The 27,693-nt window shown below is 33.4% G+C and overlaps 3 protein-coding genes across 4 annotated transcripts; 1 reads left to right on the top strand and 2 right to left on the bottom strand.

The window, feature by feature from the left end:
• Positions 1-5,447: 5,447 nt before the first annotated feature.
• Positions 5,448-6,249, bottom strand: LOC145618605 (embryo-specific protein ATS3A-like). Its single transcript, XM_081673381.1, has 2 exons — positions 6,119-6,249; positions 5,448-6,026 (listed from the first exon to the last, which is right to left on the bottom strand). Exons 1-2 carry the CDS (start codon positions 6,224-6,226, stop codon positions 5,574-5,576), a joined length of 561 nt encoding a protein of 186 aa, XP_081529507.1. The 5' UTR covers positions 6,227-6,249; the 3' UTR covers positions 5,448-5,573.
• A 1,988-nt stretch (positions 6,250-8,237) lies between these two features.
• LOC145617398 (phototropin-1-like) lies at positions 8,238-18,865 on the bottom strand. Of its 2 annotated transcripts, XM_081672097.1 has the most exons (23): positions 18,488-18,865; positions 16,725-17,495; positions 16,405-16,587; positions 15,438-15,529; positions 14,571-14,823; positions 14,139-14,376; positions 13,948-14,018; positions 13,646-13,752; positions 12,992-13,041; positions 12,745-12,849; positions 12,438-12,497; positions 12,252-12,341; positions 11,996-12,072; positions 11,824-11,908; positions 11,452-11,532; positions 11,082-11,185; positions 10,584-10,633; positions 10,369-10,475; positions 10,115-10,237; positions 9,785-9,836; positions 9,325-9,437; positions 9,004-9,144; positions 8,238-8,562 (listed from the first exon to the last, which is right to left on the bottom strand). In XM_081672097.1, the coding sequence occupies exons 2-23, from the start codon at positions 17,426-17,428 to the stop codon at positions 8,464-8,466; spliced, it is 2,985 nt and encodes a 994-aa protein (XP_081528223.1). In that variant the 5' UTR covers positions 17,429-17,495; positions 18,488-18,865; the 3' UTR covers positions 8,238-8,463. The 2 variants fall into 2 exon arrangements, with proteins under 2 accessions (XP_081528223.1, XP_081528222.1); XM_081672096.1 differs by lacking the exon at positions 18,488-18,865 and having other exon boundaries at positions 16,725-17,519.
• A 4,405-nt stretch (positions 18,866-23,270) lies between these two features.
• LOC145616128 (cation/H(+) antiporter 11-like) lies at positions 23,271-26,185 on the top strand. The gene is made up of 3 exons (XM_081670828.1): positions 23,271-23,465; positions 23,866-24,915; positions 25,022-26,185. The coding sequence occupies exons 1-3, from the start codon at positions 23,271-23,273 to the stop codon at positions 26,183-26,185; spliced, it is 2,409 nt and encodes an 802-aa protein (XP_081526954.1).
• Positions 26,186-27,693: the final 1,508 nt, after the last annotated feature.

Below are 27,693 nucleotides of genomic sequence, written 5' to 3'. Positions count from 1 at the left end.
TATTCTATCACAGTTGGTTAGAAAACGACTTTTCCTAGGCCAAATAAAATTCTAATTCATTCATAAATGAAGTAAAACTTTATACTACGTATTATATTTTGGGTTTCCGTTATCATATAAACTTTACCCTTTGTTCATCATATCATTATGAACATGCCTGCAATTTTTAATCTGTCTAGTCATTTTTCATTTGTGTAATTTGTTGTCCCCCTAATTTTTTTAAATATAAATTTATAAAAATATTAATTATTTAATTAATGAAAAATTGCAGGGGTTGCGTACGTCATAACTGGTGAAAAATAGAGAAGGTGATGAATGGAGGTGATTGGACTGTTCAGCTAAAATTTGTCTTTCTTTCTCACTGACCCACTTTCTGTGGGAAGCATTCAATTGTGTTTAATTTTATGCATCTTTTCTATTCTTTGGCCACTTCTTTGTTCGATTTTGTGAACATAAGGAGAAAGATCTTATTAAACCGGTATTCCTAATTGATAATTCAAATACAAATAATAATTACCGTATATATGTATAAAAATAAAATAAGTAATTGAATAACGTACAAAGAAACATTTTTGAAGAGGTAAATACGGAGTATTATACAAGTACTATTGCATCTTCAAAAGTTCAAATTCAAATTATAGACAGGATTGGCTTCATTTGTGATGTTGCATCTTCAAAAGTTCAAATTCAAGTACTATGCATCGAATACGAGCTGAGTAAAAAGTATGCTTTAACTTATTACAACATCAATCATCTTAGGATAAAAGTCAAAAGTCAACAAATGGCCGACCTAAATGCATTCACCAAGCAAGGCTAGAGTACATACTTCCATTCACTCGAAGTATAAATTATTCAATTCATCACACGCACTCACGTACTTTAATATTACAAGGATTACATAAAATTACCTAAACAGTGTGATAGAATTGTAGAACGACATTTTTAAAATCGAGGGGGCGCTCGAGCAAAGGCGCTTTCTCGAGGCTGGAGTACTTCCCTGGTACCTCAGCCAGCACCTAATTAGACAATGCACTTATTCATGGAGCCTTTAGTGGAAAACAAAATAAATCTCAAGCAATCCGAGGTATAGAAAGAACATTCATTAACCTACAAATGCTAATTGATTTCACAAAGTTGGTTTACAAATTCAGTGAATTCAGCAGCTCGGTGACAGCAGTTTACAGAAAAGAAGTGATTATAAAAGATGCAAAAGGAGAAAACCAACCACCGCATATTATACTCCCTCCGTCCCCTTTTGTTTCCCTTTTTTTCTTAAAGATTATTCTATACTATAAATGGCCATGAAGGATCACCACCCTAACATTCACTATAATTGGTCCCACCGAATTTGTTTCTTAACCAAAAACTAAATTGTAATTCAGCTCTATAGGCAACAAAGGGAGTACCAATCAGCATATATTGCATAAAATTAAAGGGAAAAAAATGACAACTTTGCTTAATCTTGATCTTGATCAGCCAAATAAATGTATATTTTAAATCATCTTTTACAAGAAAAAGAAATGTCAGGCTTAAATTGTTCTCTAAGAACCAATTTAAGAGATATGTCTTTTGCACTTACATTTGCAAAGCTAATTAACCATAATATGGTAATAAGTCTAATAACGATAAACAATACATTAAAGTATTAAACTAATTTGAGGAGACACCCGAGTAAATGAATTCATATCATAAACCAAGAAAAAACAATATTCCAAACATTTCAAAAGTTACTAGAGAGGTGAAAACTATGGTGAAAATAATGAAATAATAGTGTTTGAAACACATGCATGTCAAATTGTCAATTCATGTTGGGTTCGTACTTTGGTCGTCGTTTGTTGATGATTATGCTTCTACTCACTACAATGTCAAACTAGGTTAAACAATCCAAGAACTTACTTTTCTACAGTATGTAAAGTCAGCTAGCTAGACGTTGATTGTCAAATTATTAGAACCCTCTCGAGCAATTTATTTTTTCCCTTTTTCCTTTAATTAAGTTTTTAGATATTCATGCATCCTAGCTCCTTTGTGAGGATAAACTATATATCTACGTGGCACAAGACATTGCACTCATGCACAATCTATGGTACTACACTACTACATGCAGCATTGCAGTAAAAAAAAAAAAAAAAAAAAAAAAAAAAAAAAAAAAAAAAACTTTATGGAAGAAGGTTAGGGCCTGTTTTCTTCGGCTTATTTTCAATTCAGTTCAGTTCTTATCTTAATTTCCTTCTTTCATAAAATATTCAATTCAGTTCAGTCAATCAGAACATGCCCTAAATATATTATAAACTTTATATTTCAAAATTTATACAAGTTCTACGTACATAAAACAAGTTATTTTAACTATGTAGGAAACTTGTATAAATTTTAACTATGTAGGAAACTATGTAGGAAACTTTTCTCATTAATAAATGTAGAATTTATATTAGCTTCTTAAGAAGTACTATAATAACTTTATTTCAATGCATTATTAACTTCACAACATACATCTATTTAAATTTTTGCTAGCTTTTTAAAAAAGTTATATGGAGTACTTCATACAAATACAAGGTAGTTCTAATACTTATAAACTTTATTATACTCAATTCCTTACGTTAGTTACATAGATAAACTCACTTTCAAATCCAAACCCTAAATAGAGATTAAGATAAAATAAAATATGCATGCATCTTGACTGCATGGGTATATTCAATTATACAATATGTATGCTCTCAAAAAAAAAAAAAAAAAAAAAAAAAAAAAAAAAAAAAAAAAATGTATTATTTACAAAGACGATTAGCTAGCCATTATTATATTGTGTACTATATATCTTATTATTACGGAGTATTAATTTTCCTCGTTACGATGGTCATTTCTGCATGTGTAAAAAATATACGACAAAATACCCTAAAAACCAAAATTATAATGGTTAGTAAAAATTTTCATTGTTAATTAAAATTGTTTTTAAATTCTAAGAATAGCTTTAGTATGAGAAGACCATCATCAGATGCAAAAAAAAAGAAAAAAAAAAAAGACCATCATTAGCAAAAATTCACACTGTAAACTTTCAACATAGGAGACAATTCTTCCTTTTACACATTCATCTGAAACTCTTCACTCAAGACTTATCTCCTTGAAAGATTATTATACATGTCTAGTCATATTTTTATGTTAACATAGAAACTACTGCCAAGCTTTTCCACCTATTTTTGGCTATATTTTGTCCACATTTTATTTTATTAAATGATGCAACAGTAAGTCACAAAATTTGAGATGAAAAATCATGCATTAATTATTAAGCAATTCTCCCAATAAACTTGATTTGAGGTGACTTGATAAATTGACAATGACAAAGACAAATCGTGGGAAGAGTACTAGGAGCCATTCGTGTTGTCACTAGAATAGTATAATACAATATTGCAAATTATTATATTTGTAATAAATTAAAAAATTCCTGTATAAATTACTTTTTCTGTTTTGTTTTAGTTGTATATTAAGACAATTACAATATTCATGTTCTTCTATCTATTTATATTGGGTAAAATATGATCATGTGAGATTTTATTATATTCATCTTAATTTAATTTTCACAATAACAAATTGTAATACTATGTATTTTTTTATAAAATTATATGGTTGAAATTATGTGTATCAACAGTAAATATCATCATATTGCAATAAAAAAACAATTAGTAAAATCTAATAAAAAAATAATAGAAAAAACAAAAAAAAAGTTCAACGCCCGTCAGAAAATGAATTTATATTGTAACTAGCTATATAAGTATAGGTAGTAGGCACAAAATGCCAACAATAATAATCAGTTAAAAACTCTCGATTTTCCCACAAAAAGGGGTTGTTTTGGTACGTACTATACATATACTTCGGTTTTAGAGTATTATTACGGAATATAGCTTAAAAAGTTGAGGCATGCATTTCTTCCTTTTTTGCTGCTGCCGAATTTTTATTCATGCTAGCAGATCAATTTATGTTGTGTATGTCCTTGGTTTATGGATATTAATGCATATATGGCTTTTATAATTATTTTCAGTTCTTATTAATGGGATTTAATTTTAGCCTATTCCATTCATTAATTAAACAACTATCTTGTTGACACACGCGTACATGGTTGTTGTTAAGTATGATCAGTTATGAGTGAAGAAGGAATCATAGAGAAAGGTTGGATTGTGTGAAGGTACTATCCGAGTACGTAGGAATTGTGTTCAAGCTTTCCTCGGCGTCCTCTTATCAATAGACTCTAAAGTATACGGAGTATATATATAATAATCCCTCCATTTCTTATTATAGTGTGATTAGTGTCAATTCCGTTCCCTTTCTTATGATCAAAATTTAAAAACTTTAGCAAAAAAGACTCTTGGTAATATAGGAAATATAGTCATGTGGATATGATTCAAGTCTTCTGATGTGTGTAGTTTTATAATGTCAACATTTTATAATTTTTGTTAATACGTATGTATATAATATAAAGATATTGATGGTCGAATGTATGTCTTGAAAGTTGTTGAACAAAGTGAAAATAGACATTATATTACGGGACGGATGAATTGATGTAACAAAAAAGTATGTCCCATCTCCTTAAGGAAGCAAAGCTCTATGTCATAATTGATCCGAACCAAAAAGTCCAACAAAATGCAGAAGAGCTCATTGATGAAGTACTTCAATTCCCCCTTGCTTGTTCAAACCAAGTACAAGCAAGATACATGCATGATAGATGGGGATTGGGGGAATACTTCATCAAAATTTACTTTTATTATTATGTCACCAATTTATGTACCTTTGCATGTTCTTGGAATAACTTGTCACAATTATTTTTTCAGAGTAATCAATCTTGCATCAAATGTTATAAGAGTTCTAGTTCGTTGAACTTTGAGCAACCGTACCAAAGGACATTTCCCATCCCTCCACCCCCTTTCAATCTCTTTTAGTGATCAACCAAAGCCTTTCGCAAGGAGTGATTAATTACTACTCCGTATATCATTTGGAATTTGGTAGCCTCAGAATAAACCTATATATAAAAGGATGGTTAGAAATTCACATAATCCATCTAAAAGATGGAGGGGACTTTTATCATAATCAAAGCCAGCGTAAACTGATTTTTGACAACACTTTTGTGGAATTTTGTTCTACAGAAAAATCCATACTAATTTGACCTAGAGATAACTTTCTTCTATTGTCCCCCCCCCCCCCCCCCCAAAAAAAAAAAAAAAAAAAAAAAAAAAAAAAAAAAAACTTCAATGAGCAATAGTAGATATCATTATCTTTTGTGGTCTAATGGCCAACAGGCCCAATATCGATCATGGGCCTGAGGAGGTGGTAATGGGCTTCATAGCAAATAAAAGTATACATCATCAACTCATCAATCACATTATAAAGTGTGTATAGTTTTCTTAAACTACTCATTAGGATTTCATAAAATTAATATCATATAATACAAAAAGGAAGATGAGATTATCATACACATATTATACGCTTCATATTTATAAATCCAAACAAGGTAGATAGCAAAGCTGAAGCCTATCCTGCATGATCAATTACTTTACTTGTAACACTATATTTGCAACTCACTAATATATAAGCTAATCGAAAACTTTTCTTTTGTGCCTAATCCCAAAATGAGTGACCTCTCTGTCACACAAGTCATAACCATGCCAAACATGCCTAGGGAGATCACGGCGAAAATAGAAATAATCTGAATTGAAACGAGCCTCATCCAGAACCCGGACCTGTGCAAAACCAGGCCGCCAGTTATCAGTTCCTGTTAGCTTCAGATACAAGTAGCAGATGGCCGTATCCACACAGGGTCCATCAACCTGAAAATCATCCACACTGCAAGGTTGAAATGGTTTCCTCGGCACATCATCTAAGACACTCTGATCCATTTTATCCACCCATTTTATGTGCCTCCTGTTAAGGGGGTGCACTAAAAGGTCGTTGCTTTTCGAGTCTCCAAATCGTAGGCTGATATGATTCGACGTGCCAGCATCTTTGATGCAGCTAGTCTCTATGGTGATTACATAGGTGCAGTTCCCCTGCTAGCCAAAACGGCAAAAGCCAATCATATCATATATACCCAAAAGTCCAAAACAAAAGAAACATGCATTGATTTAATAGATTTGTGTACCTTCATTTGCTGTTCACCTCTTACGAACATCATACTCTGGAAGTCCAAGGAAATTGCAAGTAAATAAAGTAAAGTTGTTGCAGCGAAAACTCGCTTATGGATCACCATGATTATAGCTTGGATGTCCACAGGCTTTGGTGTTCAGTAGTGCAGGAATTAAATTAACTCATGTTGCATTTATACTACAGAAATCTAAAATTTGAGATTCATTCCTTGCTTGAAAGTATCAAAAAGCTCTTGATTCTATTCCTAGCAGCAGAATATTATAACGCTACGTACGTATGTAACATAAGTTGCTTTGCTTGGATAATACTTATACCAGTACTAAACTCTGACTTATTAGCATAATTACTACAGTATTACGATAAGTAAATCAATCAAGTCCCAAGTTTCATATATTCTTTTTCTCCCTAATGATACATTCATGTTTCTAAGTGAACTCCCATTGTATACTAGAAAAGATGCCTTCATTACCTTGGTTTCAAAAGTTAAGCACATTGTAACCTTATATTATGTTTGTGCTGAATCCAATCTTTTCCTGCAACACACTGAAAAATTATTTTAGGGTAACACTATATTATTTCTTATTTAAAGCACATGGCCCACTAAACTCCTAAGTCCTAACAACCACTCATGCACCCCACAGGCCCACATTTCTTAAATACTGTGAAAAAATGTGTGTTGCAAAACGGCGGAAGTACTTTGTATACACAAGTAATGTCCGATCAATTAAGAGGTGGATTAAGAAACGTAAGGGTATTATAGGTTCAGTTAGGAATCGTCCTTACCAAAAGGAATCATAATGCAGTATAAAGGATTATCATGAGGTGCAGGACTGCAGGCTGTTTTACCCTTGACAAAACAAAACTCAACCATACATTATTGAAGGGCAGGTAATATGAATGATTTATAAAACAATACAAAATCATCACTGCAAAAGATACCAAGTTTAATACTAGTTTATAACTCAATTAAATTGAGCAATATCTAAGAGGAACAAAAATTAAAGACATTCTGTAAAATGCATCATCCAACTGTTATTTTCGCTGCAAAAGATACTAATATCCATCGAAACATACGATTGCTAAAACCTTTCGTGCCGAAGTTGGTCGAGTTCAGCAAGAATCTGAGCAACCACAGCATCATCCAGACTGCGAGGAATACGAGCAATGCCATACCAATTAAATTCCTTAGCCTTTCGAGCAGCAGCAACAGAATCAACAATCAACTTAGGGGCACCAACGATAAGATCCATGTAAGTAAATTCAATCAAATTACGAACATTAATACGACTGTCTAATACAGCAATCTGTTCAGTCAACAGTTTCGACGCTTCCAAAGAATCAACAATCAATTTAGGGTTAACATCATTAGAAGTTGCATTAGCTTTGATAGCATCCCAGTGTTGGTTGCGCTCAATGATAAGAGCATCCTTTTCTTTTATGTGCTCTTCAAGGTGTTGTTGAGACTCCATTAACATAACTAGCGAGCATTGTCCAGCAGTTAATTCTGTGTATGAATTAGCCATATTGCAAAATTTTGTTTCAGAGGAAATTGAGATTAAGTATTATTGAGTAAATTTGATTGAGATTTTTAGAAAATATATGGTTCTTGAATTAAGCAAAGATTTCAAGAAGAGATACACTGGAACATTCTTGAATAGTCTTGCTTGATAAATCTTTTGAATTAAGTAGGTTTTGGATATGTATGGAAACTTTTTTTTTTTTTTTTTTTTTTTTTTTGGCAACAATACGATAGCCACTTACAAATTCCCTTTACCAAAATCCTAACCGACTCGTCATGACTTTATCTAATTATTATTAAGGAAAGATGGAACGAAATAAAATTGTTATTTAACTATGTATGAGGATATTAGAAGGAATAGCTTTGATTTCAACTATTGTAGTATTTCTCATGTTAAGAGGACCTGCTATACAGTTGCCCATAATGTCGCTAGGTGGGATACTAACAAATGTAATGAACATATTTGTACTGGTTCTTTCCCTCAAAGTCTCTTAACTTTGGCGGAACTTAATTTGATTTAATGCAAGTGCGAGCTACCTTTTCTTAAAAAAAAAAAAAAAAAAAAAAAAGTGTAATTTTGATGTACACTTAAAAATTGAACAAATAAATACCTTAGATATAAAAATTTGAACAAATCACCACAAACATTACAAGATATTTAGATATTAGATAAACACATCTCATTTTTTTTCCCTCTAAAAGCATATTATTTGAAAGAAGCTAAGCAAAAGAACATAAATTCAATGAGCAATTTTGATCTCATTTTCTAATTCTAGAAGTAAAAATTACATACAAAGCTCTTGAAAGAAGCATCCTCGATCTTAAAAGACATTTGTTTGGAGATCTAGCATTTCAGGGTCCATGATTTTTGCTTCCTTCTCTGGGTCAGTGGAGAATGGAACTTCAAGCTCAGGAGGTTTCTGCGAAAATTTCACTCCACATTTAAGATATACTCCGTATACTTATATCGAAACAGCAAACCACACTAAGAAATAAAAATTGATGTAATTAGTAATAGCACATGGATGGCCTAGAGCAGTTTGAATTAGATCATTAGTTGTCGTATTGTCTCAAACCCTCGTAATTAAGTGTGACGTGACTTACATAAGAGGCCCTTTACAAAAGCTTTATTATCTTTTGGTCAATTAAATTAGTGGCATTTTATTATAAATCATTACTATATTAAAAAACAGCCCGACTTTATTGTTAGACATCATAAAAATAGTACTGTGTACTACGTCTAATGACAAGAGGAAAACTGATTCTTAGGTATATTTTGTGATTAATTTCACTAAGAGCTCATGCATGATTTTGGTTATATACATTATATATATATGAAAAAAAGGACAGCGCGTATTTACCATGCCACGAACAAGAGCCCAATTGACTCCACGAAAGAATGGATGTCGCTTTATCTCATTTGCACCTTCAAATGCCCCCAATCTGCTCTTGGGGTCTTTCTGCAACAACTGATAAATCAGCTGTTTTGCATGGAGACTCACCTGCAGCATATACATCAGTATTAGCAAAAGTACACTCAATAAGGCTCTTCCAGTGTAAGAAACACTAGATGAACATAAACCAAGATTTTGACTTCTTTAGACATCAGAATACTGATTGTTGGTTAGGTCATGCTCTCAATTCTCAACTTAAAGTTCAGAGTTCTAAAGATTGGCTTTTACCTGTTTACTTGATGGAAACTTTAGATTCTTTTGAAGCACGTTGGTGAATGTTTTTTGCCTTGTTTTACCACGGAAAGGTGTGTACCCATAAAGCATCTCATATATAAGAATTCCTAAGAGCCAAAAACAATAAAATAGTAATGAATATGAAGCATCAAAATAGCTCATCAAGCATGACTCCTAGAAAGAAACAGGTTTCAAATCTGTAACTGGCTATTGCAATAGGGAAGCGAAAGCTAATTTTTTATTTGCATACTATGGTGCAAGGCAAATTAGCATTCTCCATAGAAAATTGCACTATGCAAAAGGTCAAGACAGGTACAACATTGTAGAGAACAATGGGCATGAATGCTGGCATGACAACAACTGGGCAAATCCATCAGAAATTCTTCGAGTAGCTAAACTGTTATTTTTAGGCACAAGGGATACAGTTATGTAGACTCAGAAAAAAGCAACTTACCTAAAGCCCACCAATCCACTGCACTCGTATGCCCTGCCCCACCGATAATTTCCTGCATTCGATTTAGAAAAGAACGTTATTCACCTTCAAGTCGTAAAGATAATGTGGGAGGATTACATTTACATTTGCCCAGAGAGACAGACGTTCATGCCAACAAATTTTGAATGAGGGATTCCTTTTCTAGAAAACTTCAATTACGAGTTATGACTAGACTCAAAGTGCTTCAAAACATAGTTAAGTTGTAGTTGACAGATTGAACACATGTTTGTCACATACAAGAGAACACATTTGCTATGAGGAAATTAGATCATAATATTAAAGAGCACATACCGGAGCTATGTATTCCTCGGTCCCTACAAAAGAATTTGATGCTCGCATAGGCTCAGCCAAAAATATAGGATTCTGTTGAGCCTTGTTTTGCCTTTTCTTGTCATTGATTTCTGGAAGAAGCAACTGCAAACAGCAGTCAAAGAACTGAATCATATAACAAAATGCCCAAAAGTAAAGCAGCATATTAAACTGTTCTACATTTGATCTCTTTTCATTAACACACATACACAAAGATACTACATAAGGATGAATACCTGTGGCATGCAAGATGTCATACATGAAAGATCAAAATCTGTCAAAGCTATATGGCCATTGCTCTGAATAAGTATATTCTCTGGCTTTAGGTCTCTATAGATTATACCTAAAAGTCAACAAAGAAGATTATGTCTCATTTGCTGCCATCCCCCATAGAAGAAAATTTAAAACATATTTATGGTCTTTAAAATAAAACTCTGTATCGTGCATGTACCTTGGCAATGAAGGTATTCCAGTGCTATAATCACTTCTGCTGCATAAAATCTGCAAAAGAATTGAGAATTTAGTTTTATGAACATAACTGTTGAGAACCAATCCCAGTTTTCTTTCTCTTTGGAGATTCGTGAACAGCTTTTAATCAATGAATTACAGTCAAATCAATAAGCACCTATTCCTGCATTTGGTATCTGGCTTAAAGCCTATTACTGCATTTGTTAATCTGGCTCAAAGTCTACTACTGCAGTTGGTATCTGGCTTAAATTACAGAATTGATCAGCTTTAGGAAGATTCGGTCTGCTAATATAAGATTTTGAATAATGATTTTGTGACCTGTATAAGTTGGGAATCTACATGTTACTTTTTGAGAAGGAAAAGTATACCAGAACATAAGGAAGTCTTCTCTCAAGACCGTGTGCTGGCAAATCTAGATAAAACTGTAAAATCAGTCATGGTCTACTATATACATGCAGAAGAGAGCACACTCAAAATTTACCTCACTGCATCTTCTTTCAAGACCTTTGTTGGTTGTCTATCCAGAAGTAAAAATAGCTCACCACCAGGGCAGTAGTCAGTTATCAGACAAACGTGTGTTTTTGTCTGCAAATTTTACCAAAAACGAATTTCAAGTAGCAGATAAACTAATCAGCATACCAGTCAAAGAATAAAGCCACTATGAATATGGCAATGCTTTTCTTTCAAACAAAGTTTTCTGATGTGGCAAACATTCAAAAAAATTTAGACTACAGTATAGTAATATAGGAGCCAATAGCCAACTCTTTCAGGTAATAGCCATATCTAACTCTAAATCTATCTATATTGCTTTCAGAAATAGCGCAGTACAGTGTGGAACTGCTTTGCCTTACCTGAAATGAAGCATATAATGCAGGGAGAAAAGGGTGGTCCAACATGTCAAGAATTTCCCTTTCTGCAATAGCTCTGTGTACCTACAACAAAATTGGCAGACAAAGTGAGCACCAGGAAAAATATCAAGACACAAGCTTCAGAGTTCAGAGTCAAAAGGTCGAGTTCCTTCAAGGATTAAGGAGTATAGCAAGCACTTCAAAATTTTGACATTAACATATATAACTAACTTATAAGTGACATCAGTAGTGCAGCATCCTATAATAAAAGGTCTATCATGGCCTTGTATAATTTGCAGCGGATTGGAGATTGGACTTGAAAGATTGAATAACCAAAATAACTGAACATAGTATACAGTACAATTATTTTGATACCTTATTACGATTGAGCATTGCATTTTTATCCATTGCCTTCATGGCAAAATGTTCACCCGTTCCACATAACTCCACCAGATGCACACTGCAGACAATTGAGGAAGTTAAGAGACAGTTATTAAAGCACTAAAGATTATAGTTGAATATTGCAACTCAAGGATTTAATAGAGACCTTCCAGTGTCACCAGCTCCAAGAGGCTTCACTGGATTAAAATGTTTCAAGCCTATTGGTTCTCCACTTTCAGTTACCTATAACAAAATATCGTTTTTAATAAATAAAAATTAAAAAATATAATAAAAAACATTAACAGAAAAAGTATGTTTGAATATTCTTATATGCTTTGTAATATTGCAAGTATGAACTTTATACAAAAGGATGGGTGATATAAATTTTTTTAAAAAAAATAATTATATCCTTTACTTCTCACCTTTTGAATAGCTTTCCATGAGGCACATTCCTTCCTATGTGGTTTAGCTCGTACAAACTTTGAATGATTTGCCCACAAGTCCTCAGGTTTCTGCAGATGACATTGAATAAAATTATATAGTCAAACTTACAGTTTGAGTTGAAGAGAAATAAACTATTGATCTTGCTATATACTCCTATTGCTGACCTTGTTGGCATCGGGAAGTTCTCTGACTGCAACATCAACATTTTGTGCAGTTTCTTTCACCTAAATTGCATACAGTGAGCATAATAAATTTTAGGCCATTTTTGCATAATTGATATCAGTCTACAGTATCTAACTAAGATAAAAATGCATATTATATATGTTAATATGTACACGCCATATCCTCAGTTGGCAAGCACGGGCAATCCCTTAAATCCGAGGATTGTGCTTACAGCTAAAAGTCAAATCAGAGCAATCAAAATTTAAACATTGACAGAAAAGAAGGGGTAAATTGATATGAATTACTTACCAGCTTCTCACTCTCAGTTACAGTAGCTACCGGAATGCTGTTTTGAAGTGGTTCGACATGCTGACTACCATCTAACTGTACCCCAATAAAGTACTGGACTTCTCCCTACTCACAGACAAACACACAAGGAATAGTTAGGAGAATAACAATGAATCAAATCATGACATGGGCTTAAGACAATATAAATTAATAATCAGTAGGAGACAATTTACAAACAAATTGTTGAAGGCAGTAAACAAAGCTATACCTTTTGGTCACGCATGGGCTGTAGATGGAACACATTCCAGAATTTTTTCCCTAAATTCAGAGGATCACAGTCATCAGCAACTTATTTACCAACTGATGCGGAAACAGAAGCTTGTTCCAAGGTTTATACTTGTAGATTTTAGATGATAAGAACTGATTTAGTGATAAACATACACTGCTACATAGAAACACTGGTAAATCCAGGCGTTTTCCCTTCAGTACTTTATTTCTAGAGTACGGATGAGTTTACATCATGCAAGTATTTGAATCAATATGGCAAAGATGCTTCAATACAGGAAACAAATGGAATCTTGCAATTACATGATTCATTTACAAGGATTATGTGCAGCTGAAGGTATCACGACTATACAGACATTTCAGCAAGATTATTAGTCACCTGAAGGAAAGCAACTAACTATTATAGCACAAGTAATATAGAGTAATATCCTTTTTTTTTTTTTTTTTTTTTTTTTGAATGGAATATAGAGTAATATCCTTATTGAGCCTCTTAAAGTTCATTGACATAAAATCAGTGTTTTAGAACATAGAAGCACTAGGAAATCCCATGCAAATTCCACCTAATCAATTCCCAACCCTAATGTAAGGGGATGAGGGTGAAGGTATAGTTGAGCAAAGTTCAGAAAGTAAAGAATACCAGTTTTTGTGTAGTTAATCAGCTGAACAGTAACATCTGTTTCATTATTAATTGCATCTCTGATTTTACGTACTGTTTCCGGATCAGTTTCAGGCCCCTGGAGAAACCTGTAAAGTTGTGTAATTGCAAAACAGTATTAAGCATAATGTATACCAAATTTAGCGATGATGTGAAACATATTGACTGATCATGTAGGTCAAATAATAGCAACAGTTGCAAATTTCAGGATCTGATACTTGAAAAAACTAAAGGTAACAGCATGGAACTAGATCATATTCATAAATAACTAAAGCTTGGCCTACCTGCAATTTCTTCCCAAAATCTCTTCACGGCTGTATTCTGTCAGCTCTAAGAAACTATCAGATGCAAATATCTGTAACAACACATATTGTGAAAATCAGTAGAACAACATTTTTCAAATGTTAATATTTTCCATGTTTGATATGGACTTATGGTCTTATGGATGAGTGATAAAGTATGAAAAGAAACTTACAATGGGATTATCAGGAAGCCTTGGATCAGTGATGACAAAATTTTTCTCTATACGTTCAAGAGTGGTAGCAAGATCAATACCCTTTCTCATTTCCTTTTTCCTAACTTTATCATCCACACTATCTGGTCTTAGATCATCATAATCAAAATCATAATCTTCATCGTCAGTGCTTCCTTTTTCATCAAAAGTTTCTTCACCATTAATAGGCTCCTCACTGGACTTAGTTTTCTTCAAAATCCTAAAGCACAATTACATAGGAATATATGTTACAAACTTACAACAAACCATGATTATAATTTAGTAGGAGGATGAGAAATATGAGATAGAAAAAAAAAAGTTTTGCTTAAAAATACACTTATCCTGTTTGATCCCATTGGTTATCATGGCAAGATTTCCTATAAAGAAATAGCTTTGAAAATAAGAAATCAGTACCCCATGAATGAACGGCGTCCAGATTTTTTGGGTTTCTTTTCAGGCACCTCACTAAGCCGTTCCAATGACATACGCCTAGCTGGAGGCACATGCTCTGAATTTCTCCTCATTTGAGACTGTGATCTGTCTTTTTCATCAGCACCACCTGATTTTCTCCGAAAGGGTCGATTCCCTGATTCACTTAGTGCCCGGGGCCTTTTCACTGCCTGCACTAGCTCATTGACCGAATTGGTTGCCATGTCTTTCTGGCGGGCTGCAGTCATAATATTGGCATTTGTCATGGTTCAAGCTTAACAGTATTGCATTATTAATAATTACTTAACATGAGTATATTGGAGGAATGATCACAGCATGCCTTAAGAAAATCTCATTAGCATGTACATTGGAAAAATGTGATCACTTATAGTAATAACCAATAAAAGTTGCTTGAAAATTAAACTACCTAGGGAAATTCTGATTACACAGCAACGATCAGTTCTGAACATATTTACAGCCAGGTTTCAGATTGCAGCTACATTTTTGAAGTATGAAGTATGAACCAAACATGGGTCGGGTCAGTCGGAAGTCCGTGTAAAAAAGTACAAGTTATAATTATGATTGAACAGAATAGAAGAAAAGCTTTTTAATTTGTTGTTAATGTATCTTTCAATTAAGGGACCAGTCCTGATTAGACTCTAAATGCAAAATGAGAGTATCAAATTGCTGGATAATGCTTGCGAAGATCTTTACCACTTTCTGTAGGAACTTTTAAACTGTCCCAATTGCTGAGTTGTCTGTGATGTGACTTTTTAAGATGATAAAAATTGAAAGGTCATTTACTAATGTTAAAAAAAAAAAAAAAGCAAATAGTTCTAGGATCAAACTTACCATCATATCGAATTAAGGATTCTGGCAGTCCATTGGGACGGACCATCTTATCCTTGTAACCCTCTGTGTGCTTGCTCACCTCCACTTGCATCCTGCCAAATCAGCATTCAATATACATTTTAAAAGATAAGTTTTGTATGTTCTATCATTTTCCTACATCTACTAATCAGCAAGCACAATCCAATTTACATCGCCGTTATGATAAAGCAAAGTAATTAATCATAAATGCTGGCATATAAGTTGGGGAATTAGGCAACATGACAATAAAGACTTAAGGCTCATGACTGCTTTATTTGAAGCTTATATTTTGTATCAAATTATCAATATATTCATAATTCTGCTGAGTCCTTTTACGTTTGACACGGTTCCTTGGAGGATATCTAAACTCAATCACCATCATGCAACACAAAAGTCAGGCAGATGACAAGAAATTTTCTGTCAAGTCGCTAAGCTAACAAGCAGACATAAAAATGGAAAGTCTTTTGATTTATCACAACAGGAAATTGTCTATTATGGCTTATTTAGTCGATACTCGATAGTGCATATTTGAGATCCTTTTTATGTAGGCTATATGTTTAAGGTCCCACAGGTCACATGAGTAGCTGCATATGTGTTGCTGGTTACAAACTTACAATATACTGTTAAATATTTCAACTCCTATGTGAACAGGTGACCTTTCGATTAAAAACAGAAGAACAAAATCTCAATCTAGTATTTTCCACAACTTGTTGACAAATGTTTCAGCAGAAATTACTAAAGTTCGGCCTAAATAAAAATAAGTGAAGTTCAATAATTAATTAAATAAAAGAAGCTTTAAAAAAAATAAGTTTAATACAAGGATGTTAAGTTTAGCAAATACTTCGTACGAGTATATGTTAAGTCGGCAATAGCTAAGTTTGTAACTAAATTTGCATGATTTTGTAGCCTATAAACAGAAAAGCAAAAGTACTATGAGTAGTATACTTACCCTATGTATTTAAGGACTTTTCCTGTTTCATCTTTGATGGGTGTCATAGTTAGAAGGTTCCAGAAAGGTGTACCATCTTTCTTGTAATTCAGCAACCTCCCACAGTAGTTGGTACCCTTCTGTAATGCTTCTCTAATTTTATCCAATTCTTCAGGGTCTGTCTCTGCTCCCTGTAAAAACCGGCTGGCCCACCCAATGAAAAATGAGATGAAATAAATTCCGTTATTACAGTTATTGGGATAGATAATTAATTATAGAAAAAAAAAATATATATATATATATATATATATAAATAAAAAGTACTAGAAGTGAAATCTTACCAGTTTCTACCAATAACCTCTCTAGAGTTATACCCAGTCATCTTAAAAAATCCTTCACTGGCATACAGAATTGGGTAATCAGGTTTGCTAGCATCCGACACAACAAAAGTTTGTTGAAATGCTGACAAGGCATCCTTCAAGTCTTCAGACACTCTTGGGGCGTTCCTGGTGAGCCCACCGTCAGATGAATCGCCTGAACTCCGGACTGAGCCGCCGGATTCCCTCCTCGAGCTCTCAGGTTTAGGATTTGGTTCATCCCCGCCTGAAGTCCTGACCTTCACACCCTGTGGCTTCCCAGTTTCATCATCAGTTTTGAGTACTAAACCCCACTCAGCTGCCCTTTTCTCAGCCTTGGCAGTACTAGGACCTTTAAGTTTTGATTGATGATCATCCTCTTTTGAAATGGGAATTGCTGGGATGGACTTGTAGACTTCTGGAGTTGGGTCAGGTAGAGCCATCCATGAGGTGATCTCATCAGACTTGAGCTGACTATAATTGGGGTCGAGTTTTGAGTCATCCTCCTTAACCTGCTCAAGCTTACTTCGCGATTCCTCCCAGCTTTGCCATGTGGATGGGGACTGAAAAATTGGGTTGGTTGGCCTAGATGAGTAAGTAGATGGGTTGAATACTTCTAGTGAACCTCGGGAGTCTTTTGGAAATGATGGAACAAGTGAGGACTGCTTGCTGGAACGATTTGATTCCATTAGCTGCTTAGAGGAATCAGAACTAATGTCGGTAAACCATTTACTATTGCTTCATTGATCAACTTAACTAGTTGAGCAAAAATAATTGGGTCAGTGGCAAGATAGGAAATAAAAAAGGAAGTAAACGAAGATACAAAGAACTCAAGTCGTAGGAATAACTCCAAAGAATTAGTGGGAAAACAAGAATGAAAGAAAAACTATTGTAAAAATAATGCAGCCAAAAATTGACAGAAGGGTGGTAGATGCATATCACAATGCTCGGACAACAAGAACAGGATTTATAGTCCGTGGGGTTGGCTAAATAGACAAGGATGATAAAGATATGGATGACATGGAATGTGAAATGGGCCAATTAGTGCCCACATTGCTTGTGATCACAGGCAGAAAATACAGGGTAGCTTTCACTTCCAAGGATTTTGTCATCCTGTGCAGAAATATCATTCACAAATAGCTTTATGTAATCAAGGTCAGTTAACCAAATATCGAAACAGAAATAGCTTACAATTTGAGCCATTAATAGACCAAAAAGTTTCTGTATATTCTAGATTAAATTTCAAGCTCGACTCTTAGACAAAGATATGGACATTTGACAATTTGTTTTGGACAAAAAAAAAATGGGTTTGGCATAAAATAGCCGAGTTTGACACTATGACACCAATACTTTATACTCAAGTCCAGATAACATAAGTCGGCATAGAAGAAATCATCTATATCTATACTTAAGCAAAAACAGAAAATTCTCTGGCTATTATGTATTACACAAATTTAATACGTATGCCCCACCTTATGGGCAAACCTTTTGGTGACACTTTCTCCATGTTGCTATGTGTTTTGGTCAGACAACATAAATAATGACAAAGACAGACTGGTAAAGAAATTGATCTGGAAAGAAATGAAAAACATAGCTTTACCATGAATTACATGACCAACAGTCAAAATCATCATCACATGATTGCAGAAATTGATAGCAAACATTACACAGTAAAAACTAATAAAGCTTGAGAGCTACTGCATTATGAATTGTTGCAAAATTAAAGCCAGTAGTAGTAGTAGTAGTACCTTGAGACTCAGACTGTGACTTGACTTGATGATAATACTCAGCTCAGGTAGTCCAGGTATATATATCTGACAATAAGTTACTCAGCAGAATATACAACATCAGCATCAAAAGAATAAGATTGATTGCTGTGAGCAATCAACGAGGATGGAGCTTCAGTGGATGATCAGAAAAGAGCATAAAAGGGCCACACCTCCCCCATGCTTTGCAATGCTAAACTTCACATGGCACTGCTTTCGAGTTCCTGCCCCATGCCCAAAAAAATTTGCACCAGATCATATGTTACAATTATAGTGTAGACAGGCTAAGACAGCTAAATTCCTACACTATCTCATCTAATTGGTTATGTTAATGTAATGCAAAGGAGGGGCAAATCACTAGTACAACTACCGAGAGTGGCAAAGACAAGAGTGGAGGGCCTTAGCGAGCACGTTGGACACACAGGCTCTTACCAGCAGTTGGGTTGCATTCAAAATGCTTCCCATCCTCCTACCTTAGATTAGTGTTCAGCTTGACTAGTCAGTTATCTTAATTACTAAACACCAAACTATGTAGAACCCATGTAGATTCTACACCACATGTAAGCAAGATACTTTTGGTATGTTCTGTAATTATCAACTGTTATACCTTCATTTTGGTGAAAGATGTAGTACAAGGCCTACTGTACCATAATATTCTGTCACCATGAAAAACTACTAATCACCACATGGTGATATATCACATAGATACAAGAAATATGAATACTTAGCCAGTAATAAATCATACAAAATATTACTTGATTCTTCTAGGAATCTAGGTGGTACATCTATGTACATTACTTCTATATATGTCTAGAAAAATTTCTCAAGGTTCGATTTAGGTCTCGGGTATCATCCACAAAGGATATACAAAGTAAATCCGTAACGTACGTATTTTACTTTAACATTACACATATGTCCTGAAATACATGCCTTCATATATCAAATTCACATAAACTTAAACAAGATTGTGTAACAAGAATATGTTATCCTAATTTCTAACCTCAACTCCCAAATTGATGCATGAAACTGATGAAGATATAAAGCTTAAGACTTGGTTCATCTAGCTATTGCAATCAATAATCTTGCATTTCTCCCAACAACTTAAACAAGAACTCATTAAAAAGCAATTACTTTCTACCAAATTAACTAATGATTTACAGAATGGCCAAAACACCACACAAATCCCACAATGAACAGTGGTTTTAAAGGACACATTTTGTTTACTAAAAAAATTTAAACAACAAAAATTATTTATGCTATTTTATAAAAAAAAAAAAAAAAAGGAAACTTCTAAAGAATGACAGGAACACACACTAAAATGAATTCTAGCCTCAAACATTATACATTAATACAAGTAACAGTAAATTTAAAGTAGTTGATAGATGGAGACACAACACTAATGCAGTAATACCAATTAAACTAGTTGACATAAACAAGTAGACTTGGTCATTTAACTCCATTAAAAAACCACTCATCTTATCGATCTAGGTACATTCAGGTGGGGTACGAGTACGACACTCTAGCCAAAAAAAATCCTACTCAGAGGGGTCCCAAAGCACGTGCAGAAATAAGAAAAACAGGAGCCTAAAAAACAAACCAAATAAAGAAATAGCATTGCCTCTTATCTCCTCCAGATTGTCCACTGCCTTTCTGCATCCACCATCACATCATATCATTCATGTGTTTTTTTTTTTTTTTTTTTTTTTTTTTTTTTTTTTTTGCTCCAAACATTCTCCATTTTTGCCACCTTCATCTACAAATAGAGGCCCAATAGGCCCAACTTATTTGGGCCTGGATTGATAAAGTTGGGCCTAGAGATTCACACTGAGAAGACCATTGATTTCGCAGGGTAGCCCTATTAGTTCATCATCACCTGAAAAAATTGATCAAAAACAAAATTCCAAAATTATAAATAAATCAATTTGGAGGAAATTTAAACAAATTGATTGGGAATATACTAAGAATTTACAGTAATAAATTAAGCTGCAACGAATTTTGTCGGAAATTAGGGTTTTGCTGATTGGGCGAATTTCGAATATGTAATTGGGAATTGCTGTTTAGGTCTTCTTCTGTTTACTTTAAGTGGAGACTGGTTGATTGTAAATGCGGAATAATGGAGTAGTTTGGTGTTGAGTTGCAACTTCATTTCTTTTTCAATTAACTGAATAACGTACGTAACTAATTGGGATAGTAGTTGGGCAGGGATCCAATTTAAATGACATTAATTAATTTCCTTTTTTTTCATTTTTTTAAAAGCCGGGTTTTGCAATTAAAGTGTCCTATTCATATTTTTTTCTAAAATGAGTTAAATTTATTTTTACTAAATATCTTTTTAGAGGTGATAAGAAGTTCATAACAGAGTCTAACAATATTTTAATATTTTTTTCTTTACAAGTAACTATTCCAAAAACACAAATGTTGGGTTAGTAATTTAGCACGATGTTTACTGTTTGTGGAGCCGTTAATTTTTCCTCACAAGAATGCAACATTTAGCAAAGAACTAATAAAGCAACAATCAAACATTGGTTTTTTTTTAGCCTACTTTGGTTATTTTTCTAGTATTAATAAGAAAATTGTTATATATAGCCTACATATAAAGAGCCAAAACTAGAAAATCCTAATGAAAATATAACATTAATTACACTTATTTGTACGTAATTTTGTCATACATTTTTAAATCAATTCCAAACTAGGAAACATATTAAATGCTTATTTATATTCTTAGCCAGCCTTAAGGACTACATATATAGCATTTCCCTATTACTAAATACTAGTAGTGTATTTAAATTAACTCCATGTTTTTCCTTGAAAAAAAAGTATTAACTCCTTGTATTTTTCTAAGATGATCATTATAAGAACACCAAAAACAATGACATACACCATCTCCGGACTAGAATGGTTGATCACTAGATGTGAGCTTAATCCAAGTCTATCTAGGCCCAGTCCGATTGTTGGCTATTGGGCCCAACATTGGGCCTATATGAAGCAAATTGAGTTACTACTGGGCCTACTCCTTTACTCCACCCTGGGTAATCGGGTATGCCCGAGATTAAGCTTTAGAATTAGACCATCTCCAATGGTGAGACTCAAGTGAGTATTTTTAGGAATGTATACCAATAAGTTGATATATAAACTTAGCAACTCCAAAAAAAAGTTGCTAAGTTTGGATGCTCAACTTTGAGTCTCATTTGAAAAAAGTGTGGGCACTTGTCAATATTCTAATATATTTTGTAATTTATTTGAGTTTTACCTTTTTTTTATACGTAGTATTATTTTTTAATCTTATAATAATTGATGGGTCATAAATTGAAAGTGACTTTATATATTTTAGAGAGTCTCACCATTGAAAAATTAGATTTTACATGTGTTGCTAAATTGAGAATTGGGTATGGTATCACCATTGGAGGTAAAAAAAAAAAAAAAACTCATTTTGTATTTCAATACTCAAACTTGTATCTCATCATTGGAGATGGTCTTACAAAAATGGTGGTATTAATCTCAAATAGACAAATACTGACTGTGACAATAACTTGAGTTAACGTTAACCTTGTTATTTTTTGATATAAAAAAAAATTACTTACTCTGATCTACACTATATAATGATTATAATCTTTTCTAATACTAAAATACTTTACTATAAAATTTCATGATATACATGGATAAAGATAATTATCTTAGATACATGTTCATGCTAACATAAACCAAATTGATGCTGCAATTGTAATTTTATTATTTTGAAGCATAATTTATACAAAAACAAAATTTTGAATTACATTGGTTTTTAATCTGAAACAAAAATAAATTTATAACAATACTTTCAATGCAACTTAAAATGTGATTTAAATTTATGGTTTTTCGAAAATTTGCCAAGCCAAATGGACACCATATAAATTAGATTACGTAACAACTTGGTATTTACTTTTATAGTTTTATTTTATATTTTTTTATTTGACAACGTATTTTATGTTTCTATAGTACTGATTTTAATTAATTGATAGGTTTTTCGCCACAACCTACATGTTGCTTAGCTTTAACATACATAATAATAAAACTAGAGGGGAAAAAATCTATCTATATATTTTGAATAGAAAGATGAATCATATGTGTTCAAAAAAAAAAAAAAAAAAAAAAAAAAAGATGAATCATATGTTATGATCTCAATTTTTTTTTTTTTCTATGGAGTTTTTTTTTTTTTTTTTTTTTTCTTAGGCAATTTTTCTACGGAGTTATCTACCATGAATATGGTATTCTTTATAGCACCCAAATTTAGTAAACTTTATATAAAGGCCAACAATTTTATGTCCAAGCTGTAATTACTAATCTATTTGACATTTTTCCTTTGGATTGTCTAGTTTGTTTTCTGTGATTGTCATCCTCCTTTCTTGTTTCTTCTCTCTTTTCCACAATCCTCTTTTTCGATAGCTCTTTCATTCACAGAGAAAGAAGAAAGATTTTCGTCAAAGAGGTTGCAAAATTACAAATTGTATATATTGTATTATTAGAAAGAAAATTGAAAGGGATATATAGCTTATTGAGGCTACCCTAATTGCCTAGGATCCCACCCCGGTTTGCATTCGGGGTGGGAAGGGAGGAGGCTATTAATTGGGCTAAAAACATTATACATGAGCTTGCCTTGTATGTAAATATCCCAAGAGAGGAACCTACAACAAGGCTCGCGCTCAACCTTTTTATGTATTAAGTACTTCTCCCGGTAATCTTGAGCATAACATTATTCAAGTTTTATAAATTATCTAACAAATACATCATGAAAGAATGGAATGCAACATTGTTGTCACCGGTTTGCCTTAAAGTACCACCATGGTACCCTAGAGGACATTTGGTGGAATTCCCTACTATAATATTGCTAATTCAAATGTTGGTTGTCTATTGTCTAACTCAAGCCATACATCATAGCTCCTTCAAGCGTTTTGGCCTTCCTCCTCTTGCTTCACAATTAATGGTATATATGCTCTTGAATTCATTTCCCATATTATTGTAACATTGTATGTATATATACTAGTTATGTACAATTTATTTAATTTTCTATGAATCAATTTGTGACTTTAGAAGATTTTGTTGTGAAATTTCTTTAACCTACCCCTCATGTTCAAGTAGATGAAATTCCTTGCAATTATATAGCCCTCTATAATATAAACATGAATGTTGTAAGATAACTAGCTTGACCTATAAGGTAGCATAATTAGCTAGCTAGATTAAAAGGGTAAAAATTGGAGCCATTTAAACATAAGAACTACTTTGAGACCGTTCAATTGTGATTTTTTTTTTTTTAATTTACTACTTGTTATTGTATTAGTGTCTACACAAATAATGATCATATACTATCTTTTAATGATGTATAGGCAGGTGTTGTTTTGACGCCGGAGATATGCACCACCCATATTAAGCCACTGAAGGAAGCTCATGAACTTGTATTTCCTTTGGCAAGTAATGAAGTATGGAAGTGTATATCTATGTTGGGTTTTAGTTTTTCTATATTCATTATCTCAGTTAAAACAGATTTTACCATCATCATGAAAACTGGCAAAAAACCCATAATAATCGGACTACTAGTTCCTACTCTCACAGGTGTTGTGAGCTTAGCAGTCTCGGCTTGGTATGGTGGATTTATTCGAGTAGTCAGTGATCATAAGGATTTAAGTGAACTTTCAGCTAGTGCATCAGTCTTAGCATTGTCTACGTTTCCTGTCATTGCTATTCTTCTTAGTGATTTGAAGCTTCTTAACTCTGAACTAGGTAGATTAGCTTTGTCTTGTGGGATTGTTGGTGAGATTGCGGGCATTGCTCACACATTAGCCTTGAAACGAATACTTAACACTATTGATCTTCTTCAAAAAGAGGAGACACGTGAAGTTCTTCTATATGTTGGACGTCGTGTTATTGGCCTTTCTGTGTTTGTCCTTGTTGTAGTATTCATGCTTCGACCATGGATGAAAAAAATAATAAAAAAGACCCCTAAAGGAAAACCTGTTAAGGATACTTACTTGATTCCTGTATTTTTGTTGATGTTGTTGGGAGGTCTTGTAACAAATATAAGTGGAGAGTTTGTGATAATCGGTTGTTGGGTTGTTGGAGCAGCGGTACCTGATGGACCGCCTCTAGGATCAGCTATAGTTGGTAAATTTGACACTTTTGTTTCGGGAATACTTCAGCCATTTTTCATAACAATGTCTACCATGAGGGCCAATGTGTTCAAAGTTAACTTTCATGACAAGGTCATTCATGGTGTAATCCTTGTCACTTTGTCTGGTTTCGCTACAAAGATTATTATCTGCCTTGCGTGTGGATTGTACTATCGAATGGAAATCTCAGACGCCTTGGCACTCGCTGCCATTATGTCCTCCAAAGGGATTGTTGAAATTGGGATCTTTAACATGTTTATTGATTCTAGGGTACGTATAGTAAGTTATTGTAAGTTTTCATGCATTTTTCTTCAAATATTTATTATATATGCAATCTTATATTATATAACTTGAGGTATTTTTCTACTTTTGGCAGCTGATTAGAATCTCAACATGCGCCTTTTTAATGGTTGTCACAATAATTGTTGCAATTGTTATACCGATCATAGTTAAGTGCCTTTATCAACCTCTAAGGAAGTATGCAGGATATCAGACTAGAGATATTGTGAGTTGCAACCTTGAAGCTCATCTTCGAATCCTTACTTGCATTTCAAAACCAGATGATGTACCTGCATTCGTTCATCTACTCACTCTTTCTAACCAAGCCACCAACAACATGATTGTAGATGTTTTACACCTTATAAAGCTAGTCGGAAGAGCACAACCAATATTTATATCTCATGACTTGCAAGAGGGAAATTTATCGGAAAACATGTCTTACTCTGAAGATATGATTTCAGCTTTTAACTCATTGATTCAAAGAGCTAACATGGAAGACCTCTTTATACACTTCGTCACAACAGTCACCCCACCTAAAGCAATGCATGATGACATATGCACGCTCGCACTTAACAATTTAGCATCACTTATCATCTTACCCTTCCATAGAAAGCTAAGTACTCTCGATGGATCCATCGATTTTGAGGATTATGGGCAAAGAACCCTTAATAACAGCATGCTTGAACGAGCCCCATGCTCTGTTGGGGTATTCATTAACAAAGGAACATTGAAGCTCCCTACACTCGACTCCTCAAACATGACCTCAGTAGTTGTGCAATCACAATCTGACCAAAATCAGTTCTCAGCAGCAGTGATTTTCATAGGAGGAGCAGATGATCAAGAGGCGGTAGCATATGCCAAGCGCATGGCTTCTGGACCAAAGGTATGGGTGCTTGTCATCAGATTAATTGCATTCGGAGATGAGACTGAGCTTAGCGAGCTTGATTCCACTACAATTTCAGATATCCAACAGTACAAAGAGATCAAACAACAATTTAACTACTCCGAGCAAGTAGTCCAAGATGGCTCACAAACAGCAAAAATGTTAAGGTCTATTGCAGAAGACTTTGACCTTATCATTGTAGGAAGATCACATAATCCAGAAAGTCCTCAACTTTCTGGTTTACAACAATGGAGTGAAGTACAAGAACTTGGTATCCTTGGAGATATCCTCGCTGCACCCGATTTTCCTGGCAAGACATCAATTTTAGTGTTGCAACGACAAAAGCAGTGGTTATCAAAAGGATTCAAGTATAGTTGAGTGCTAGTAAAAAAATTTTTTATACTTGTACATACATATATGTATCGAATTTTTTGGTATAATTTATCAGGTATAAGCTGATGATATTTCTTGTAAATCATAACACCGTGGTTTGATTAGTACAGAGTATTCTTAGGTCTAAACATGAAAATTATGTGCAGATTTTATTACATATGAGCTCATTGCTCATGACAAATTGTTCACAACTTTATTTTCTTGAAGATTAATCCACATTCTCTATATACTCAACCCTAGATTTGTCATCGAGAGATGATCTATATCAACTTTGTAGTCTTATAGAGGTGTATAAAGTTTATTGTAAGCTATTTTTTGCCTTTACGTTTATTTGCTAAACTTAGATGTGTTAAATCTAACTGGTCGAGGTGAGCTTGTTTTTTGTTAAAACCTATTTACTTTGTAATTTTTGTTGATATTATATCGTTTTCTTTTATTCAGTATTTGAAAAAACTCGAAAATTGAAAAACATCACATAAATTTTGGATCAGGTCAATTGAAACTTATAATTATTTTTCTAATTTCAAAAAAGTTTGTGCCAATGCACAAAATTCAAATGCTTTGTAAAATGCAACATCTAAACCTTCAAGCATTTTACATCTTGTTAAGTTAGTCGAATTCTTTTCAAATATAGTAAAATTTTTATCATTGCATTAAGGTAATTGTGACAATAAACCACTATTTTTAAAAATTATTTTTATGTATGTACTTGTTTTACGTGCTAATCTAATCCATAAATCTTAAATATGACATGATGATGTGTGTATTTTATAGAGTGGATTTAGTTTACTCTAGCTATAAGTCCATCCCCTTCAATTAATTATAGTTGACATAGTTGATTTATCAAGTTTTGACAAGTGAACGTGTAACAAGTGAACATGTATACTTGTATATGATCTGTTAAAGTGGTAAAAGCAATAAACCTTTCGAAGTTGTGATTTAGGGAATGAAGATAGAGTAGATATATATATAAATGATTACCAAAAACATTATTGTTTATGAAATTATGTGGAGGAGAGAAACTGAGAGCGAGCGACCCAAGCTGGAAGCTTGAATCCATGTGAAGACTCACTTCCATTAAAGGATTTGCCAGCTTGTTTGGCATTACATCATACCTTCGACTTGTCGTTATTTAACTACTTTTTGTGTTTTTATTATTTAACTTAGCTTCCTTATTATTATTATTTATTACAAGTATATAATATATACCCGCCAAAATATAAATTAAAGTATCTATTTTATATTTCAAAAAATGAAATTAAATTATTTATGCTAATAATCCCCTCTTTATAATTGATAATACCATCTCAATCATTAATCATATTAACCCATTGTTCCAAACTTTCCATATGACTAATTCAAACTTTAGCATCTCGATCTCTTATCTTAAAATTATTGGGTTTAATTATTTAGTAATCTTATTACTTATTAGGGGTTCGCATGCCTTCTAATTAAATTAGTATATGGCTTTTATTACGTCTAGTCAAACAACT

The sequence above is a fragment of the Chenopodium album genome, chromosome 26, assembly GCF_948465745.1.
Source record: "Chenopodium album chromosome 26, dcCheAlbu1.1, whole genome shotgun sequence".
Lineage (NCBI taxonomy): Eukaryota > Viridiplantae > Streptophyta > Magnoliopsida > Caryophyllales > Amaranthaceae > Chenopodium > Chenopodium album.
This window is presented reverse-complemented; position numbering and strand designations above follow the sequence as displayed.